The sequence below is a fragment of the Ochotona princeps genome, chromosome 15, assembly GCF_030435755.1.
Source record: "Ochotona princeps isolate mOchPri1 chromosome 15, mOchPri1.hap1, whole genome shotgun sequence".
In the NCBI taxonomy this organism is placed as follows: domain Eukaryota; kingdom Metazoa; phylum Chordata; class Mammalia; order Lagomorpha; family Ochotonidae; genus Ochotona; species Ochotona princeps.
This window is the reverse complement of record NC_080846.1, coordinates 16,826,164-16,848,717: the sequence shown is the minus strand read 5'-3', so window position 1 is coordinate 16,848,717 and position 22,554 is coordinate 16,826,164. Positions and strand designations below refer to the sequence as shown.

At 49.4% G+C, this 22,554-nt stretch overlaps 2 protein-coding genes across 2 annotated transcripts in view; both read left to right on the top strand.

Moving 5' to 3' along the window:
• Positions 1-4,662, top strand: part of LOC131482096 (retinol dehydrogenase 16-like) — an 80,575-nt gene extending 75,913 nt beyond the window's left edge. The window contains exon 6 of the mRNA XM_058673740.1: positions 4,522-4,662. The gene's annotated coding sequence lies outside the window, so the exon portion shown is untranslated. The remainder of the gene's footprint in view (positions 1-4,521) is intronic.
• Positions 4,663-7,591: 2,929 nt separating this feature from the next.
• On the top strand, positions 7,592-16,526 carry SDR9C7 (short chain dehydrogenase/reductase family 9C member 7). The gene is made up of 4 exons (XM_004589687.2): positions 7,592-7,889; positions 12,298-12,556; positions 13,137-13,300; positions 16,176-16,526. The coding sequence occupies exons 1-4, from the start codon at positions 7,592-7,594 to the stop codon at positions 16,391-16,393; spliced, it is 939 nt and encodes a 312-aa protein (XP_004589744.1). The 3' UTR covers positions 16,394-16,526.
• Positions 16,527-22,554: the final 6,028 nt, after the last annotated feature.

The following is a 22,554-nucleotide window of genomic DNA, read 5'->3' as shown; positions in this document are numbered from 1 at the left end:
CAGCCTTATTCCAGACTCACACCATAGAAAAGACTCTGCAGCAGGCAGACCAGAATGTTGGATGCGGCTCCACACAATGATGGACTGTCAGCTCGAGGTGTCCAGCAAGAAGCCTTGCAAGGAACACCGGGTGGAGAGGGGAATACCCTGGTCTGAATGTTCCCAGTTACCCCAAGACCTTTACCAAGTGGCACCAGGCAGACACATCCCCATAAAAGGGACTCTGGGTCAGAAAAGAGCCGACATTTCCCGGCCCAAGGATGGAGTAGGGTGGTGGCTGACCAAGGCCTTACTAGCAGTAGCCAGTCCCTTGAGTTATTCACCACACTAGCTGGCAGGGACCCAGTGTCTGCAGCAGGCAAAGGATGATGGTGGACAAGGGAGACGTCCAGATGCCAAGACAAGCCAAAGTCATTTGTATTCACTTTCTCACAGAGTGAACTCCTCGTGGATCCACCCAGGAAAGTGGGGGTTGGGACCTTAGATAGTAATGCTACCTGCCCGCAGCCTGCTTCTGCATCTCTCCCCTCAGCCTTCCACACCAACATCCTGTTCCTTTTGGCCCCTGTTGCAAACAGAGCCTCGTGTATCCTGGCTACTTGGGGGATGAGTACACAAGGGAGCTAGGGAGGAAGGGGTCAGGGCCTTGGGGTTTTCCTGGTCCTGTCAGTCTTCCTGCCATAGGGTGGGGGACAGGGCTTTCTCCTCCAGCCTGGATCAGACCTGAGGTTGGACAGGAAATAGACATTGACTGCTGAGGACACAGACAGCTTCCCTTGGAAATTGAAGTGTCCTCCCTTCGTAGTGACCTCAGAGTCAGCACATCACCTCCTTGCCCTCCCAACTGTGCCCTGCCTGGTTCATCACAGATGGACACCTCCTCCAGTATGCTGGGCAGGGAATTCTCTAGAATTTCTCATTGTTTCAGATCCCGTTCTCTGTATATGCAATACATGACAGTGCTGCAAGTATGGTGGTCTTGTAGGACGCAACCATTGGGCTGGATCATCACCTTGCTTTTCAAGTAACCCTGAGACCATCAAAACCCTGTGGGGTGATCAAAGGCTTGCAGATAAGCTGCCTCTCTTCCTGGCCGTGAGACCTTGATCCAAGGGCTGGAATGCCTCCAATGATGTTCCTAATGCTGACACAAGGCCAGGTGCGTTGAGATTCACTGAAGCACAGATGGAGTTGGGTTCAAAAGCAATTATGACTGCTCACTTCCTCTCCTAAGAGCAAGTCTAGAGAGCCTTCAGGGACCTGCGTATCAGGATGTGATGCACTGAGGTGCTCAGCCTTTCAGAATGACTTACTGAGCCTGGGACAGACTAAGCACAGGTGATAAGATCTGCGTTAAAGGAAGCTCCAGGGTAGATGCAATGGGTCCAGATGACAGAGGCAAGACAAGGAAGCGAGGGGCTTACAGGAGGTGGGACCTGGGAAACTGTAAATTAAAACAGGCCCATCAGGTGACAGAGTCATCACCACCATATTGCACAGCAGTGACCCCAGAGGGCCAGGATTTCGGAGCTAGGAGGGCACGTCAGCCTTGGAACCCAGCTCACTGCAAAGCCATGTGGGGCCGCCTGGTGGCCCTCGTGGGCCTGTTCTTCCTGGTGCACTTGTACCTCAAGACAAGTGGTGAGCCAGCTGTGGGACAAGTACATCTTCATCACAGGCTGTGACTCAGGCTTCAGGAACCTGCTGGCCAGGCAGCTGGACATGAGGTGCCTGAGGGTGCTGGCTGCATGTCTGACAGAGAAGGGGGCCGAGAAGTTGAGGCGGCAGACGTTGGACAGGGTGGAGACAGTGATGCTAGAGGTTGTGCAGACAGAGAGCATCACTGCAGTTGCCCAGTGGGTGAAGGAGTGGAGGGGGGGGTGGGGACAGAGGTATCACCTGACACCTGCTCATGACTGCATCTTCCCTCTGTGTGCAGACTTTCAATGTCTGGTCATGTTCAGCTGAGCCAGCCTCCAACCTTCAGTGTAGGGCTGAGTTTGGGGCCACAGGTGGGTTGTGCGCCAGAACCTGGGGTGGCTTTGGGTCCTGGGAGCTGGGCAAGCTCGGCCAGGCTCAGGAACTCTGCATTTCTTACTGGCTGTTTCTCATTTCTCCCTCCCCTGGGCTGTAAGAGCACCTGCCCTTGATGGGGGGAGCCTGAGGCTGAGAAAGTTACAGGCTGTTGGACCCAAGCACCCGCGGTGGATCCTCTGCTTTCTCCTCTATTAGGCTGCCTGTGCTTTTGTTAAAAATAGAGATCTCTGGTTTCTGGGTTTTTTTAAAAAAGATTTATTCATTTTTATTGGAAAGGCAGATGTTCAGAGAGATGGAGAAACAGAGAAAGACCTTCTGTCCACTGGTTCACACAACAGCCAGGGCTAGTCGATCGAAATTCAGGAGCCAGGAGCTTCTTCAGGTCTCCCATGTAGGTGCAAGATCCCAATGTTTTGAGCCATCTTCTACAGCTTTCCCAGGCCACAAGCAGGGAGCTAAGTGGAAGCTGAGCAGCCAGGACACAAAACCAAATATGTATCCCAGTGGTTGCAAAGCAAGGATTTAGCCACCAGGCCACCACACGTGCCTGGTTTTTGCTTTTTCAATTACAAACGGAAAACATTTTTGTTTTCTATTTTTCCTGGCATAATGAGTGTATGGGAAAAGATTCTGCAACAAAACATTCTCCACCTGCTTGTAAGTAAATTAATTCAGTGGGAGAAGCAAACTGTTCCTTTCTCTGTAATTTGGATGTGGGTGAGTGAGGGTAGAGTGAGAACTGCAGAATTAATTCCTCCCCAGGAAGTCCAGAGTCAGTCCCTTCCCCAGCTCCCCGGACCTCGACATCACCTCCTGACTGTTTCCCATGGCCAAGGCTTGGTCTCCCTTCCCAGGGATATTCTTAGACGCTTTTGAAAGACAAACTTAACTCAGTGTTTAGGCAGTCTCTCCAACACTTTTGAAAGGCATTTCCTGAAAACTCAGTTCTCCTTCTCTCTCCCTGGTTCATCTTTAGCCAAGGAGGCTGGCATTCTTAAACAGGTCAAGGGCTGAGGTCAAAGGCAATCCCAGCTTTCACAGAGCATCCCACATATTCTGGGCAGCCAGGACCCTGAAAGGAGAGATGCAGAGATCAGGGCATCTCCAACCTCCATCCCTGCTCCCTGCTTAAATGCTCCTCAAGGCCTGGGTTATGACAGTGGCACTTCCCCAGGCCAATGGAGAGAAGAAGGCCAGGAGGTGGGAGCATACATGTTGGATGCCTGGCCACCCCTTGCCTGTGTCCCTGGGATGCCTTGGGCTGGGGGTTTATGAGATTAGAACAAGAATGTTGTTTGGGGGGCATGGGAAGAAGGAGTGACACCTTAGGTGTCTACAGGTGGAGTCGGGGCACCAGAATGTGGCAGGAGGCCCCATCCCCCTCTGCTTGGTGACATGGCATCCCTCCCCGGCCAGTGCTGAATTCCCAGGCAGAGAGGCTGCACACGCCTTCCTGGGCAGACACTGCCTGGGCTGCTTTAGCCAGGCCCTATGGCCAAGGCAGGCCTGTCCTCTCACATTCCCTCAGGTTCTCCTGTGTATCTTTCCTGACTGAATAGATACTCATTACCCCCTAGCCTCCCCACACCCCAGCTTCCCTTCCTTTCCTCCCTTAGCTTGTTCTCTCTCTCTCCTCATTCCTCTCCATCTTTTCTCCCAGGAGACTCCTGCTGCGCTCTCACTCTTTTTTCTCAAATCTGGGTCTCCCACACTGATGCAGGGTCCCAAGGCTGTGGGCCATTCTCTACTGCTTTCCCAGGTTACAAGCAGGGAGCTGGAAGGGAAGTGGAACAGCCAGGGTACAAACTGGCGCCGGCGCCCATATGGGATCCCGGCACATGCAAGGCAAGGACTTTAGCCACTAAGCTAACACGCCTGGCCCTTAGATTTTTTTTAATGATTTATTTGAATGACGCAGTGAGGGGTGGGGATTCCATCAGTTGGTTCATTCCCTTTATTCCTGCAATGCCGCGGGTTGTGGTCTATTGTAGCCAGCAATTCATCTCAATCTGTCATGTGAGGGGGAGGACAGGTGACTCCTGGGCCTTTGCTACTTCTTTTCCAGGAACCTTAGCAGGGGGGTAGGTTGGAAGTGGAGTAGCTGGGAACTGACCCAGCCCCATAGTGGATGCAAACATTACACGTGGCTTAACCTCTGTATGCCAATGTCAGCCCCCCTCCTTATTCTTTTTAAAGAGAGTGCTAAAGCCAGAGAGGGGAGAGACCATGGTCTCCTAGGCAGCTAGGTTTAGAGAAAGTCTGCTTTCCTGTGCTTGGACTGTTAGCAGACACCTTGAGTGTGTGGTCTGGAATGTTCCTGGTTGGGAGGTGGAGGCAACACTGGGCTAAGCCTGCATGCTCCCTGGCAGGTGTGACTAAACTAGACCTGAGGCATATGCTCGGTGGGTCAGGGAGTCTTAGAAACTCTCTTCCTAATTGAGAGCTGTAAATGTGAGAGGAGGGATGGGCAAGTCCAGAAGACAGACACCAAAATGTATGAAAATGCCTTGAAAAAATGCAAGTCAGACCTGTCCTTGGTGACTGACTGCATGGAGCACACACTGACCGCAAGCCACTCCCGCACCCGCCACTCTCTGGGCTGGGACGCCAAATTCTTCTACATCCCTCTGAGATACATGCCCACCTGTCTGGTGGATGCCATGGTCTCCTGGATCAGCCCAAAGCCAGCACAATGGGGTATGCACATCTGGGTTTTGCTGGGGTACTGAGGAAGATCTGAAAGAAGCTCCTGGCCTTGACCTGGTCCAGCCCTGGTCATCGCAGCAGCTATGAAGTGAACCAGCAGACAGAAGCTCTATTTCTCCTTTTGACTTTTAAATAAACAAATGGTTGGGTGGAGCAGAAGGGCCTCCAAAATAACCACTCTACCTTCTCAAGCTGACAGAGGGTGGAAAATGGGATGGTGGGGGAACAATCCCTCAAGTTCCCAGGGTCCTTTAGCTCATCCTATCCTCATCCCAGCTACAGGTTTTTCCTGGGGCAGTCGTTGCTGGAGCTCTGGGCTTTTTAGGGCAAATTAACTACCTTCTGTAATCAAACTACAGAGATCCTCCTGCATGCATTGTGGCAAAGCCATGGGCAGCTGTGTGAGGCTAAGCAAGGTGGTGTGGAGATTTATTAATTGTGGAGATCTGTCCCCTGAACCAACCACCAAATGTCCAAGGGACCCCAAATCTTCAAGGTTCTTGGCAGACAGAATTTTGCAGAAGGCAGACTTTCTGCTGAAATTTCAGGTCACTTTGTTGACAAAGCTTGCCTGGGGAAGCGTGAGACGTCTTCATCATCACCTTCCTCTTCCTTTAGTGACTGTGGCATGAACATATCTGAGTACAAAGTTCTGCTAGATTCCATTTCTAGTTAGATCTGTTTGTTTACCAGTGCTGATTTCTGTAACTTGCGTTTGTTTATACAGTGACTGGGAGCCTGGTGATTATTCCCCTAATCGCTGTGACCTATCATCCGAAACTGCTTGTATGCTATTGTTTAGTGAACTTGTAACATTTACTAGCCTGCTTGCTTTGCAAAAATTTGGTATAACGTCCCCCAGAAAAATTCAATAAAGTATGCATTGGTTCATCTCACCTCTGCATCCCATGTGTCCCAAAATTCTCAGCACAGATGTCACCTCGAGTCCCAGTCCCCACTAGAGGAACCCCTCGAGAAGGTGTTCATGGGGGAGAGGGATGATGTCAGGTCTCATTTGCTCCGCCTCCTGCCCACCAGATCAGCAGGTGCTTTGGAAGCAGCCTGTGTGTGTTGACAGTTCCTCTTCTCTATACATGCAGGATGGGGGTGAAGACAATTCCCAGACTGCCCCAGTGTCTGAGATGGCAGACCTGTTGGAGGCGTTCACAGCCACCTGCCCTGTGTGTGGCTGTCACACCCTGCTCTTCTGTACACAGCAGTCATCAAAGAGGCCGGGAGCTGGTTAAGGGAGGCCTAGGCTTGAAACGGGGCAGTTCTGAGTTGTTCTTCTCCAGGCTTAAAGCAAACATCTTAGTCTCCCCCATGTCCTCCAGATCTGGGGTGGCCAGCTCTTAAGTAACATCAGCTGACTTCTCCCAGCAAACATGGAGCAGGTGAAGTCAGCCTTGCACCCTTCCCATCTCCACCATCTACGGGATGAGTTCAATTTGGAACCACTTGAGTCCTTGACACAGGACAGCCGATCCCCACTGGGTGTCCCTGATCCTTGCTTGATCTGATTCTGTCTTTGGCTGGACCTGGTACAGTGGCACGTGGAGAAGCATCCTTTGTCCCTCCACTGCAGACAACCTGGCAGCCCCATCTCTGCATCAGACCTTCCGAACAGGAAGGTGATGTGTTGGCTGGGGACCAGGTGTAGGGTGGTGGGACCAAAGAGATTCAGTCAGTGAACAGTTTTGTCTCTAGCCCCATTTTGTGCCTGCATCTTTTGTAATGTTGGGCGTGGCCTTGACTCTGACCTCCCCACCTCTTTGTACCTGTAATTCTACCTGCCTTTGACCTCCATTTCCTTGAATCATTTTGATTCCCCTCTTCTCTTCCCCCTACATGACCCATGAGCCATCAAGTCCTCCAAACTCTTAGCCCCTTCTTCCTCCAAGTTCCCCTCAGGCTCTTCAACTCATTAGATTACCTAGAACATTCCTCGTGCTGAGGATGGACTTGAGGGAATAGGGGGTGCTTTTCTGGGGGAGCTCTCAATCTTTAGTTCCCCCTGTTGGCTTGGCCACCAGGCACTGGAGGTCACCAGGACCTGCTTGGAGTGCAGTGGGGGCTCCTCCTAGATCCCAGCCTCCCCTCCAAGGAGCCAGGCCACCGTCCCAGGGGTCTCTCTGCTTTTCCCCTCCCCCTCAAGAACGCCCACTGCCTCATGTCTCAGCCTGTTGTCTCAGGCTGATGCAGGCACACCCAGCAGGAAGGGAAACCCTGGTTTTCATCATCCCTCGCAATGGAGACAGCTAAGATTCCCGAGGAGCTGGTGACCTGTGTGTCATTTCTCCTCCAGTGTGGAGGATACCAAACGAACTTCGGTGAATGAACCTGTTTATTTCTCCCCCTCCATAAAATTTTTTTAAAAATTAAACTGCGCAACTGCACTCAGGGCCACATGATTGTGATTCTGATCCCTGGTCTGGGGATGGGGTGGAGTTGGGCTGGATAGGAGATTTCTGATGGATAGGGAGGAGTTTCTGGGCTGTGTTCCCCTTTCTGAAATACCTCCCTCACATCATCCTAGACAGAACCCCCTCCCTAGACTTTTGTTTGGTGGGGTAGGGAGGGTACTTGCCCATCCCAGGGCAGGGGCAGAGAGGGAGGTGGCCAGAGAGCTGTCAGAAGTGACAAGGCTTCAGGTTGAACTTGAATTTCTTGCATCTGGCCTAATTAGTGTGACACATCCAACTATACAAATTACAGAGTGGCTCACCCAGGGCCCGGCATCTGTGCAAGGGGTGGAAGGCAAGACGCTGTCCTCCGTGGGCTCCAGGTCCAGCCTCTCCTGCTGTCCTCGGGTCTCCATCCTTCTTGCCCGTCTCCTTGCCACTGCCCCATGGCAGCTTTCACCGACCTCTCCTTGTACCGCTGGCTCAAGAACTGCAATCTGGTTCGCGACCTCTCAGAGAAGTATGTCTTCATCACAGGCTGCGACTCCGGCTTTGGGAACCTGCTGGCCAGGAAGTTGGTGGACCGGGGCATGCGTGTGCTGGCTGCTTGTCTCACAGAAGAGGGGGCCCAGAAACTTCAGCGAGATGCATCCTATCAGCTGCACACTACAATCCTGGATGTCACCAAGACTGAGAGCATCCGGGCAGCGGCCCAGTGGGTGAGGGACCATGTGGGCGAGCAAGGTGGGGCAAATGGCTTTCTTTGGCTTTCTGTTTAGCCCTCCTATTCTTCTGTGTGTCCCACCACATGTGCTAGTTCCAGGGACCCTGGTGTCCAGAGGGAGTGGGACTGGAGAAGCAACGAGCAATGGAGCTCTGGCTCAGTTGCAATGGGCACCAGTGCATGGCTTGGCCTGGACAAAGGAAACAGTGAATTCCCAAGAAAATGCAGGGTAGAGTGGCAATGGGAGGGAGGGAAGGAAGACGAGCTCTGTCTGAACCCTAAAGCCAGAAGCGCCTTCTGCTGCGTGGTCTTCAGACTAGCACCTGAGGAACACACACGTGGCTCTGGCCAGGATCTCCAATAGAAGGCTAGGTTACCCACCTGGGGAGGTAAGTAAGGAGACCATTTAAAAATATATTTTTTTTAATTAAAGTCAGATTTACAGAGGAGAAGGAGAGATAGAGAAAAAGATGTTCCATCTGCTGGTTCACTCTTCAAGGGGCCACACCGGCCAGAGCTGAGCTGATATGAATTCAAGAGCCAGGAGCTTCTTCGAGTTTCCCACGTGGGCTCAGGGTCCCACAGCTTTGGGCCTTCCTCCAGTGCTTTCCCAGGCCACAGGAAGGGAGCTAGAAGGGAAGTAATGCAGCCAGGACACAAGCCGGCACCCATATGGAATCCCAGCACAAGCAAGGCGAGAACTTTAGGCACTAGGCTACCACGCCAGGCCCAGGAGACATTTTATTTATTTATTTATTTATTTATTTATTTATTTATTTATTTATTTATTTATTTTAAAGGCAGAATTACAGAATTACAGGGAGGGAGAAAGAAAATCTTCTGTACACTGGTTCATTCTCCAAATGGTCTCAATGGCCAGATGAGGGCCAGGCTGAAGCCAGGAGCTTCATCTGATTCTAGCACATGAATGACAGGGGCCCAAGTTGTCTGGCCATCCTCTACTGCTTTTTCCGGGTCATCAGCAGACAGGGTGCTAGACAGGAAGTGGAGCAGCCGGACTCTAACCCAACTCTAACCCAGTGCCCATATGGGATACTGGTTTATCAGGCAACAGCTTAACTCACAGTGCCACAGTGCTCACAGTACCACAACAGGAGATGTTTTCTCTTCTTGTATCAGGGTGGCTGGACTGAAGGCAGGTGTTTGCAGCGACTGTTCCTAATTGGAAAAAAAGGCTGGATCCCCATGGGGATTTGTCCAGTGAACTTCTGACACACAGGTGTGGACACAGGAATGGGAGGAACATGGATTGTGGGGGAGGAGTCGTCCCTCTTGAAGGGGTTCAAGTGCAGGTGTGGGCAGCAAAGCCCTAGGACATGAGAGAAGATAGAGACCACCCTCCCCTGGCTTTTGTCCTTAGCCTCCTTTGTCACTGTTGCCTATAACGCACATTTTGTTTAATTTCCTAATTTATCATCTGTTTCCTCTGCTCAGGATGGGGCAGGGCTTTTTGTCTCTTGTTTACTTGTTTACTATCCTTAGTAGCTACGGTGGGTCTGGCACCTGTTAAGGTGTGCAGTAAATATTTGTGAGGTGAACTACCTAATGAATAATGCAGCAGGAGCATGCCTCTTTCCTCAATAGGCCGCCCAGCAGCTCCTGCAGCTCTCCCTGGAGCCATGAGTGGATGTGCCTCAGCTGGTGCCCTAGTCTGCTGTGACACTGGGTGTACCTGTTTCAGGTACCCAACTGTCAGGCACATTGTGGTTTAAAGTCACCCAGATTTGTGATCTTGAAGTTCTAGAAGACAAAAGCCCAAAATAGATCTCACCGGGACAACCCACAGGCTCTTGGGGTATCCCTTCTGTTGTTTTTTTCGAGCTCCTCGAGTCATCTACTACTCCTGGCTCCTGGCTGCATCCTCCAAACCAACAAGGTTGAGCTAGGGCCTCCTCTCCGGTTCTCCGGCTGGGATGAGGGAAGGTGATGGTGAGCCTGGGTGAGGAGAGGGGCTGCCTGGGTCTCTGGTCTTTGGGGGTAGCAGCCTCATTTTTCCTTTTACTAGAATAGAGTCCTCCAGCTGGGAAAGTTCTAAACATGGCCAGCTTGCTGGAGCCTCTGTAACTGGAAGAAGGCAGGAAAGATGAAGACCTGGCTTGGGTGGGGACCCCAGATCTTGGGAGTGGGGTGACCCAGGATTTCTGCTTGCACCCAGACCAACCTGGGGACAGAATGGAACATACTGAGATTTGCAAAGTATCCTGGGCTGTGGAGGCCAAGGAGGGGGTTCAGTCTGCAAGGAGGAAATGAGGAGCCAGGGCTGTGGGATCACAGAACCCTTGAATAAAAGTGTTGGAGGGTCCCCCTGAGAACCACTTGGAGAATTTTTTAATTTCTTTTTTAAAATTTATTTTATTTTTATTGAAAAGACAGAGTTATATAGAGAGAGGGAGAGATAGAGAGAGAAGGTCTTTCATCTGGTTCACTCCCCAAAAGGCTGCAAATGGCCAGAACTATACCAGTCCGAAGCCAGGAGCCAGGAGCTTCTTCTGGGTCTTCCATGTGGGTTCAGGGTCATTCTCCACTGCTTTCCCAGGCCATAAGCAGGGAGCTGGATGGGAAGTAGAGCAGCCAGGACTTGAAACAGCACCCATATGGGATGCCACCACCTCCAGGTGGAGGTTTAGCCAATCGAGCCATTGCACTGGCACATTTCCATTCCACCCCCCTTTGAAAAAAAAAAAAAGACCTATTTTATTTACTTGAAAGGCAGAGTTACAAAAAGGAGGGAGGGGCAGAAAGGGATCTGCCATCTGCTGGTTCACTTCCCAAATGGCCGCAACAGCTGGAGCTGGGCCAATCCAAAGCCAAAAGCTTTTTCCAGATCTCCGGCATAGGGGTCCAATGACTTGAGCCATCCTCCACTGCTTTCCCAGTGCATTAGCAAGAAGCTGGATTGGAAGTAGAGCAGCCAGGACTCAAACCAGTGACCATATGGGATGCCAGTGTAACAAACAGTATGCCACACCAACCCCCACAGACTTCTTAAAGCCTCATAAATATGCTGTTTTTAAAAAGTCTGAAAAACAGAAGGGATGCCTCCAGTGACTGCCAGGGCAACATTACGTGTGAACACCAAGACAGGGACCCAACGACTTGAGTCATCCTCCACTGTTTTTTCCCAGGCCCCTGGCAGGATCAGAAATGAATCAAAAGTGGAGCAGCCAGGACTTGAACTGGCACCCATATGGGATGCCAGCCCTGCAGACAGAGGCTTAACCCGCACCCCACCCCACTTCCAGTTTCTTTTGCACCGCCCTTCCTGCAGTAGAATTGGCTTGGAAGCTCAGTAGGTAAAGGAAACAAAAGGAGAGCTGTCTCCACATTTCTCTCCAGCTGGTTAGCACAGGCCAGACACAACCATTCTCAACCAGTTTGATGAAGAATCCAAGACCCATGGAGGAGTCCAAGGCTGGAGGGAGATCTGGGTCTAGGACATGAGCCTCTTGAGCCCTGGGGTCACCACAGAGTTGAACAACATTCCTGAATTTCTCTCCTCTTTATGCCAATCCAATTTAAATCTCAGAAATAATCCTTCTCAGATTTTCCCATAAGCATTGCATTTGAGTAGGTTGTATATTTATTTGCCAATAATCTTTCCCTCTGTGGTGTGTGAGTCCCTTGAAGGATATTTCCTTGGTCCTGAGAGAATTGTCAGAGAGAATGAATTCATGGAAGAATGGGTGGACAACTGTGAGAACAAATGAATGAATGCAGAGACTGATTTTAGTAAGGCATGAGGTGAAGTACATTTCTGGCGCTCTGGTGACTACAGAAGGAGGAAGAATTCACAGTTCAATTCACTCGGATGTTAATGATACTGCTTGTCCCAGAGCTCATCACTTGATCCTCTTAGCTGAATCTGGGATGGTGGCTGTGACAGAGCCCCAGCTAATCTGCAGCCTTCATGTGAATGTTCCTTCAGGAAAAACTAATAAAGGGCTGACAGCTCCCCACCCCATGCCCCAAGTCAGGTTATCCTGTGTCTTATTATTATTATTATTTGCTTATTTATTTGAAAAGCAGAATTATGGAGAGGGAGAGAGAAATCTTCCGTCTACTGGTTCACTCCCCAAATGGCAACAATCTCTGGGGCTAGGTCATGCCAAAGCCATGAGCCTGAAACTTCATGTAAGTCTTCCGTGTGGGTGGCAGGGACCTAGGCACTTGGGCCATGTTCTACAGCTTTCCCAGGTCATGAGCATGGAGCTGGACTCTAACTGGCACCCTTGCGGGCAGTGGCTTGACCTACTATGCCACAATGCTGCTCCCTTCCTTATGTCTTAGGCTGCTGTGTCACCTTTCTTGGAACTTGAGCTGGCAGGTAGTAGAACCTGGGGTTGCCTCAAAAGCACTGCTGACTTTCTGTGTGGTATACAGTTCTCTGTCCTTTCATCTCCTCCCCAGGCCTCTGGGCCCTGGTAAACAACGCGGGTGTGGGCCTGCCCAGCGGGCCCAATGAGTGGCTGACCAAGGAGGACTTCGTGAAGGTCATCAATGTGAACCTGGTGGGACTGATTGATGTGACCCTCCACATGCTGCCCATGGTCAAGATGGCCCGAGGCCGAGTGGTGAACATGTCTAGCTCTGGCGGACGGGTGGCTGTCATTGGTGGTGGCTACTGCGTCTCCAAGTTTGGTGTCGAGGCCTTCTCCGACAGCATCAGGTGACTGAAATCCTAGCATAACCCTACTGGGGGTGGGGCTCTTGGTAGCGGTGACAGGGTAATAGTATGTGAGTAGGGAGGAAGACAAAACCTCCCTGGGCCAAGTGAAGAAGGGGTGACAAGAGTGGGTGGTTTAAAGACCTGTCAGACAGGTCTTCTCCAGAGCTGACCCAGAAGGAGCAGAACCCTGTTTGGGCCTGCAGGCATAGGCCAGAGAGAGACCTGGAGGCAGCCATTGTATGATCCTCTCACCCCATGGGCCACGTGGGAGGTATTGGGTAGGGAGCTGAGAGTGGGAGGTACTGGTTAGTGGGTGTCAAGGTCATAGCCTTGATTCACTATTGACTTCCTTCTGGGCCAGCCAGGTTTGCCCAGCACTCCTTGCTAAACCCCCTGTGGGCCACCTTGAGAGGGGGCCAAACCCTACGGAAAGGACTTTTTTGGGGGGGGAATGAATGTAAGCAATGCCTGGGCCAGGAAGGGAACTGCATTCCCAGTCCCCCCGGAGGGATGGATGTCCCCCTGGGGCCCAGACTGAGTGCGGCACTTTGACTTCCCCACCCCACCCTCTCTCCCCCAGGCGTGAGCTCCACTACTTTGGCGTGAAGGTCAGCATCATCGAACCGGGGAACTACCGGACCTCCATCCTAGGCAAGGAGGACGTGGAGGCGCGCATGCGCAAGCTGTGGAACAAGCTGCCTCAGCAGACCCGCGACAGCTACGGCGAGGAGTACTTCCGCATCTGTGAGCTGCCGGGAAGTGAGAGGGCCAGGGACCTCCATGGGGGAGAAAGAGGTTGCTGACAGGCAGGCGTTTAAGTTGGATGTCCTCTGGGTTCAGAGCCCAGGCCACACAGCTAGTGGCCACACCGGGGTGCAAGAATGGAGACAAGTGCTGGCACCAGAGCTGCTGGGGTGTTGGGGAATCCCACGGCAGTACCATCACACCGGTGATTCCCACGCAAGTGTGTTAAGTATGGAGGGGCAACTGAAGAAGCACAGTTACTGGAGCCAGACTTCCCAGGTTTCAGGTCTGAGCCCTGCCACTTCCCAGCTGGGAGAAGCAAGCAGAGGACATTCTGTAAAGTACTCGACTCCCGGAATTTTAAGATATCCAGAACCGGAAGATTACCTCCTTTAGGGAGTCCTCCTCCAAAGGTCTGCGGCCACCACCCCCTGCCCCACCCTGTGTTTTCTCTAAACCGATCAATGAGTGAATGAATGAATGATACCTCCAGCACCAGCTCTCTTGCTCTGTGGCTTGCATTCATTCTTGATGGCTCCTCTTCCTTACTGCAGCAACAGCAGCTCTCTAACACACACACACACACACACAGGTCCTTCCCTCTGGCTATCCACTCTGGAAGGTGACAGCCCTGGCGCAGCCCTTCCCAAGCATGGGGCAGTGGCATGCTTGGGTCTCAGGGTGCTTTGAGGCTGGGCTATATCCCATGCCTCTTTGGTCATCTCTACCTCTCTCTGCACCCACCTGCAAGTTTGCTTTTTCAACTTCGAAAGCACTTCGCTTTCGCAGAGACAGCCTGTGAAAACATGTCCCTGTCATCCTCTTTCCAGTTCCCCAGCACAACCCAGCTCCCAGAAGCCCTTTCCCACGCCACATTCTGAATGGGAACCCAGCTCCCATTAGCATCCGTTTTGTGCTTATCCTTAATGACTAGGAGTCACATGGGTCATGGAACCTGTTTTTCCCTAAGCTCTGGTGCTGAGACTCTGTCCTAAGCCAGTGGCAGGAAGGGGTCAGCAGCTTCCGGCTCCTCTGTCTGCTGTCTCAGTCAGTGCCTGGCAGGCATGACCTCACCATTAACTCTGTTCTGAGTGCAGACCCAGCCATCCTGGTTTTGATGTCTCAGCTTTGAATTCTGTTGAGACATGAAATCCAAGAGGACATGTTGCTAAGTTGTCCCCCTTGCCAAGGATTTGGTTGAGTAATTACACTTAGCTTTGTTTCTGGATGGACCTCAAGAATTCCTCACTTTGGCCTGCAGATAATTCTGATGTCCAGATCTCTCTTTGCAAGAATTTATAGCATGTAGGGAACAGCATTTTGAGAAGAAAAGCCTCACTCCATCCAAGCCAAGATGATACCCACCACCAGTTTCCTAGGCCTCCAAACCTAAGGATGCAGCAGTCATCTGACTCATGCCTAGCAGAGCGACAGGCAGACAGGAGCCTCTATCACCATCCGCACCATGCCCAGCAGGTGCCCAAGCACAGGAGCCCATCAGCATCTGAGAGTGCTGTGTAAGCCTGTGCCCCACACTGCTGCCCACATCTGTAATGCCTTCTGTCACCTGTGGAATCCTCTGCACCACTCAGGGCCCAGTGCTCCCCCCTCCCACTGTCTGTGTCCCTGAGTGGTGCATGGAGCCCCAAACACCCAGGCAAACCCTCTCACAGAGGTCCCCCACTACTCAGTCTCGCTAGGGTGGACTCCATGCCAGCCCAGGGTGGGAGGACAGAGTGTTGGAGGACATTGACATTTGACAGGTAGTGTGTATTACGTGTGCTTGACTCCTTAGGGGACCCGCAATGGGTAGCCTTGAATCTTCTCCACACAAGTTTTCTTCCCCGGAAGCAGGAATGAAGGTCCTATGTGGCCTGTCTCCTATTTGTGCTGGGAACCTGGGCAGGTTGGTTCCACTCAGAAACCCTGTTGCAGCCCCATGTCTGTGTACCCAGGGTGCTCAGAATAGACCCTCTAACACCTTCCAAGGCATCTGCCCATACCTTAGGTTATTTGGCTCCACCATGGCCTAACTGAGTTGGGGGTAGCATTTCTTCACTTTTAACCTAATTTTATTTTTTTAAAAAAGTTGTTTCGCTTTATGGGTTGGAGTGTGATATTGCAACACATTTGTATGGCATAAGCCACTCCAGTTTGCTATTCCCCTATCTTCTCTAAATATCTGGAGCCTGACAGTTCCTCTTTGCAGCAACATATCAAGGTACAATCCATTATCGTGAACTATGATCTGTGCCACAGAGCACTTGAACTTGTCACTTCTGTCCAGCTGGGTTTCGGTGCCTATTTTCTATCCTCCAGTATTTCTATTTCTTAATCCCATTTTTTTTAATTTTATATTTAGAAATGTAGAACAATGTAGAAATTCAGGAGAGTACAGAAAAGGAAAACAAACAACTCTGTAATATCTTTCACTCCTTTCTGATTTCTCTAGGCACACAAGGACACGTTTGCTATCCTGTCCTCTCACATTGCTTGCCTTGATTCTAGTCATCCAAGTTTTTTTGTCCCCCCCCTTCTACAGATTATGAACTTTAAAGTCAAGGTCATGTAAGTGCCACTGTTATAAGAAGAACTGGGCACGGTTCTCATCACTGGTCTAATGCAACAGCAAAATTTTGATGTACATTGACCACACACAGGAAGTGATTTGATATAATCTGACAAGTGGCTGCTTGAAAAAAGAAAAGTCCGGGGTGGGGGGGGGGCGGGAGGAGAGGGAGAGACAGGATCACCTGTAACATTGACACAGGATCTGAAGGAAAGAAAGCTGAGACAGCATTCCAAAGGAGTCACCTGCCATGAAGAATAACAGATCTTTTTGTGTCCCTCCCCCTCCCCATCTATCCTCAAACAGATACTAAGAGGTTGAAAAACTTGATGCGGTCAGCAGAGCCAAGGATCACAGATGTGACTAACAGCATGGAGCACGCCATCGTCTCCCGGAACCCCCGCACCCGCTACAACCCTGGTCTGGATGTCAAATTCCTCTACATCCCCCTGGCCAAGCTGCCTACCCCCATAACAGATTTCATCCTTAGCCGGTACCTCCCGAGGCCAGCAGACAGTGTCTGATTCGGTTGATGGAGTGTCAAGAAGGGGAAAGAGAAAGGAAGTCTCTCACCCAGATGGGTTAGGGCTCTCTCTGGACCCGGAAAAGTCAACAAATGAAAAATCACCTCCTGCTGGATCATGACCCATTGCCGCCATGGTGAGGAGACAGAGACTCTCAGCCACCTTCCTCCTGGGTCCTGAATCACGCACTGACCTCATTCACATGACCTTCCCCTGCAATGCTTAACAGCGCAGCTGGGAGTGAGAGAGTACACCAGACAATATTTTAAGTCTGCTTTCTCTTGATAAAGATTTCTCTGTCCATAGTTAATTGGGATCCACGTGAAATAGCATTCATTTTTTGCTCACCATTGCTGAAATAGTCAAATATTTATTTAGTGCCTACTACCTTGGAGGCACAGTGTGGGTGCTGGATGAGTGGATGAAGAGAGTATAAAGTTGATGAACTCATGTTTTTTTTAATTGTTGATTTTGTGTTTTGTTTCAACATAATGCCTAATCTTGTGGGTAGAATAAACAGATATAGAAAGAACAGGAATCAGAAAATAAATGTTTATAAGGATTGGGATATCATCACCCAGTAGCTTTCAGCATCACTGACTTGGAGGGGCTCCCAATGTCAGCACAATCTGATCAGTAAGCCTGAGAGAGAGAGAACCCAGAAATATGTGTTTGCAGAACGCACCTAGATGATTCTGAAGACTTAAGGCACTTGGGAGCCACTGAGAATTTCATAGAAGTAACCCTCAGAGAACAAGGGGTCCACCCAAGGCCCAACAGCTCATGGGCCAGGAGAAGGGCACAGAACACATGAGTTTAGATCTCCAGACCTGAGATTCTTTTTTTTTTTTTTTTCAATTGTTGGAGAATCAATTTCTTAAATTAGTGACATCATCAAATATAACAAAACTAAGTTTAAGGCAAAGTCTTAAACACTTGGCTCAAGTTTTTTTTGAAAGTACTTTTTTGATCTTGATGAGTGATCATGCCATAAAGATCACATGTGAATTATTTTAATTAAAATATCTTTCACTTGTGTATCTTGAATATCTGGTTGAGCTGGAAAGTAACAAAATGAGTCTTAATAATATCTACAGCTAAGACTTTTTCTTCCATGTAAGATAAATGTTCACAGGATCCAGAAACGGGCTCCAGTTGGCTTGGATTAGTTTACTCCTGAATCACACAGGGAGTCTGTGGCCATGAATTACTTAATCATGAGTTGGTACGAGAGCATTGGAGACTCACAGTGCCTACTGCCTTAGAAAATTCCCAAGTCAGACCTGCGCACTTCTGAGAAGGTGACATAGACCAAAGATTAATTTTCTTAGTTGAAGATACAGAACCTTCACTAGGAGGATATCATGCCTGGGTCTTATTTGAGATACTGGTTTATGATATGTGTCCATTATTCTTTATTTTTCTGTTTCCCCTATTTCCCCTGGAGCAGATAGCCACTTGGCACTTCTCTCCCTAGGGCAGGATGTTTGGATAGGCTGGGACACCTTTATTTCTTGTACTTTCCCACCTTTAGATTCCCTAGCTCCTAGGATCTTTGGGGAAAAAAAATCAGAGCTTGAGGTAAGCAGTACATGGGTTTGGGAGTTGTGAGTGTCCATTTATCTCAGAGAAGCAGTGCCTTCCCCCTCCCCCAAAGACAAGGAGATTCATTCTGGCTGATGCAAGAGAAGGGCAAGCCTTAAGGGTTGGGGAGTGAGGGTTCCCAGGGCAGGAGAGACCAGGGCTCACTCTCTGGAAACCTTTGGAATGCGGCAGAGCCGCAAGGGGATCCCAGCTTGATGGAGCATCTGGACAGAGCCCAGAGTGGTGTGGAGGGGGTCTCTCTGCCCTCCTGTGATCCACCGTGGTGGGAAGGTGGTGAAGCCTGCCTAAGCATAAAAGCCATGCCATCTGGGACAGAGCTATGGAAGTGGTAACCTATACAGTTAGTTGGAAACATGAATTTAGAGTCATCACTAAGAGTTGAGGGTAGGTGGGGCAATGCAATGGTGTAGCTCTGCGATCCAGCTCCCTCTATGGCCTGGGAAAGCAGTGGAAAGGATAGCTCAAGCAAGCCCTTGGGCCCTTGCATCCACATGGAAGACCTAGAAGAAAGCTCCTGGCTCCTGGTTCCTGATCAGCTCAGCCCCGGGCTTTGAAATTATTTGGGGAGTGAACCAGCAGATGGAAGAGCTTTCTGTCTCTTTCTCTCTGTATTTGCCTTCCCAATTAAATAAATTCATCTATGGAACAGTGTCATAAAATAATAATAGCAATGTGTAATAAAAAAGAAAAATGTAAGAATATACAATATAGGGCCCGGCGGCGTGGCCTAGCGGCTAAAGTCCTCGCCTTGAACGCCCCGGGATCCCATATGGGCGACGGTTCTAATCCCGGCAGCTCCACTTCCCATCCAGCTCCCTGCTTGTGGCCTGGGAAAGCAGTCGAGGACGGCCCAAGGCTTTGGGACCCTGCACCTGTGTGGGAGACCTGGAAGAGGTTCCTGGTTCCTGGCATTGGATCGGCGAGCACCGGCCCGTTGTGGCTCAGTTGGGGAGTGAAACATCGGTCGGAAGATCTTCCTCTCTGTCTCTCCTCCTCGTTGTATATCTGACTTTGTAATAAAATAAATAAATCTTTAAAAAAAAATACACAATATATTCATATATCTTTTTAAAGAAGTTGAGGATAGTGTAACATTGGCTACTTTTGTTTCCAAGAATGATCTGGTTTCACCAATCTTCTAATCTCTCTTGCTTGGCCCCTCTTCTGGCTCTTTCCATGCCAAGACAGTGGTCACCTGCCTTCCAGGCCTCCTATTCTACTGTGGGACACACCTGCCTTCCCTCTAGGTCACAGCAAATTCACCCACTTCCAGTGAATCTACCAAAATGAGGGGAGGTAGGAAGAACATGAAGACAGTAGAACTACAACTGGCGCAAGACATTCTTGAACAACAACAGCATACATTGCTTCTGCATTAGCGCAAGCACATACCAAGAAGGTTAAAGCCAAACCTGGAACGATAAACAAAATGTTCCTTCCAGTTTCTGACACTGAGCCAGAAAGATAATGATTGAAAAACATTGTGTTAATTAAAAAAAAAAAAATCTTGGGCCTGGCACAGTAGCATAGTGGCTGAAGTCCTCACCTTGCATGAGCCAGGTTCTCACATGGGCACCATTTCTTATCCTGGCTCCTTGCTTCCCATCTAGCTCCCTGCTTGTGGCCTGGGAAAGCAATCAAGCACGCCACAAAGTCTTGGGACCCTGTAACCATGTGGGAGACCTGGAAGAGGCTCCTAGCTCCTGGTTTTGGATCGGCTCAGCTCCAGCCGTTGCAGTCAGTTGGGGCGTGAATCCGAGGATGAAGATCTTCTCTGTATATCTGACTTTCCAATAAAATAAATAAATAAGTCTTAAAAAAAGAAAAAAATCTCATGGTCTAGGATATGTTCCAATCAGAAGGCAAAAATGAAGTAATGCCAGCAAAGGATTTTTGAAGGCAGACTAGGAGATATCACGGAGGGGAAAGAGAAAGACAGTAACTCACTTAAGGTCCCCAGGAAGGGGAGCTATGGGAAACCTCTGAGCTGCTCCAAGGTGGGGGCCACATCCGAGACAGGTTCATCTTCATCACGGGCTATGGCTCGGGCTTTGAGTAGGTGCTGGCCAGATGACTGACCTTTGTGGACGGTGCTGGCTGTATGTCTGATGGAGAGGGGGACCAAGCAGCCAAGGATCCAGACACTGGACCAGGTATACACAGTGAATTTGAATGTCACCAAGTCACAGTGCATCATGGCAGCCACCCAGGGGGTGACAAAGATGTGACTTCAGTGTGCCTCTCATCCTCTGCATGTCAGCTCACTCCAGGTACTAATCCCTGCAGAAGATGACACCAGCTTTCCAAATGAAGATTTTGTTCTTACCTTTCTTATCTGTCTCTTCCTCTCTAACTCATCTTTCAAAATTATTTATGACAGAGATAGAAGGAAAGACAAAGAGAACTTCCATCCACTGATTAACTCTCCAAATGACCACAATGACCAGGGCTAGGTCAGGCCAAACCAAGAGCTTTTTCCAGGTCTCCCATATTGATGCAGGGGCCCAAGCGCTTGAGTCATCCTCTGCTGCTTTCAGGTTATTAGCAGGGAACTGGGTTGGAAGTAGAACAGCCAATTCACGAGCCCATGCCCACATGGGATGCCAGCATCACAGGTGGCAGCTTTATGTGCGACAGCACAAGGCCAGCCCCAGTTAAATAAATCCGTTTTAAAAGCTAGTTAAGGGCCCGGCATGGTGGCCTAGCAGCTAAAATTCTCACGTTGAATATGCTGGGATCCCAAATGTGTGCCGCTTCTAATCCTGGCAGCCCTGCTTCCCATCCAACTCCCTGCCTGTGACCTGGGAAAGCAGTTGAGGACAGCCCCAATGCTTTGGTACCCTGCACTCATGTGGGAGACCTGGAAGAGTTCCTGGCTCCTGGCTTTGGATCAGCACAGCTCCGGCTGTTGCAGTTACTTGGGGAGTGAATCATCGAACATAAGATCTTTTTCTCTGTCTCTCCTCCTCTATATATATCTGAGTTTGGCAATAAAAATAAATAAATTGTTAAAAAAAAAAAAAAGCCCCCATAGTCTTACCAACATTCTGGATTATACCAGGTCAATATTTTGGTTTACAGCCATATCAATACACAAATAGCGGTAAGCCTATAACAAGTTTCAGTTGGTGTTTCCCAACATTTAATGGCATAGAGCACATGGAAAGCTATGCAATGCCCTCTAAAAACTACTTTATCTACATCTCATAAATTGCGATACAAAAATGTATTTTTATTTTCATTCAACATAACAATGTATTAAAAATAAAAACAGGACAAAAACAAAAAATTGTAATTTTTAATTGCTTAGGTGATTTTCTTTGATACAAGGGCTGATTTAGATGCATGCTGTTCAAATTTCAGAAATTTGAACCGTTTTTAAATTTTTCATTTCTGTGTGATTTTAGAATATCTATGTGACTTTAATCTTTTAAAATATATTCACTTACTTTTTTGACATTACCTGTAATTTATTGATATTCTGTGCATACCTGAGAAAATAACACTACTATTACTGTAGCTATCCAGGAAAGTAAAGTTGATCATTTTCAAGACTTCTCCTTAAAAAAAAAAAAAAAAAGGCCCAGCTCTGTGGCCTGGTGGCTAAAAGTTCTTGCCTTGAATGCACCAGGATCCCATATGGGTGCCGGTTCTAATCCTGACAGCTCCACCTCCCGTCTAGCTTCCTGCTTGTGGCCCAGGAAAGATTTATTTATTACTTGAAAATCAGAGCTACACAAAGAGAAGGAAAGACAGTGAGATCTTCCATCTGCTGGTTCACTTCCCAAATGGCTGCAAAGGCCAGAGTTAATTTAGTACAAAGCTGGGAGTCAAGAGCTTCTTCCAGGCCTCCTACACAGGTGCAGGGGATTAGGCACTTGGGCAATTCTCTGCTGCATTCCCAGGCATATAAGCAGACAGCTGAATTGGAAGTAGAACAACTGGGACATGAACCCAAATTTGCTACTTCTGCTGGTAAGGCTCTGGTGTGCTATCACTTCTGCCTGGAATTGAGCCTGCTCTGTGGGACAGCAAAGCTAGTGGTTTTGTGACCAACTCTGCACTGGCAGCACTGTCATCTTGCCTGGCAAGTGGGAATGCAGTCAAAGAGAATGACTTCAGATGCTGTGGCCAGCTTCCTGCTGACCTCACCTGAAGGTTTAGCAGTAATCCATGATTAAATAATCCTGGATTTATTGCTAACCCGTGTCTGACTTCGGAGTTCCTAAACTATTGTCTTTGGCAGCATTGCCCAAATTCAAGCTTAATTTTAAAGGACAGAACCTGCTGGCCTCTTTGCTCATACTTGGAAGTTCTCCTTGGACCATAAGTTTGAGTGTGCATGTGAAACACAGCAACTTTGGAACTGCCATTCTCACCCTGAAAAGGGAAAGTGGCATTGTTGATGGAGTCTGGAACATATTTCTCTGAAAAGCAAAGAGAACACCAGGTAGGAGTTGTTTGAGGACTGTTGACAGGCTGTCTTCTATGCACAGTCAGGCAGCTCTCTTTGACTTTTGGTTAAGAGTATCTAGCCACGAGTCCCACACAGGGCT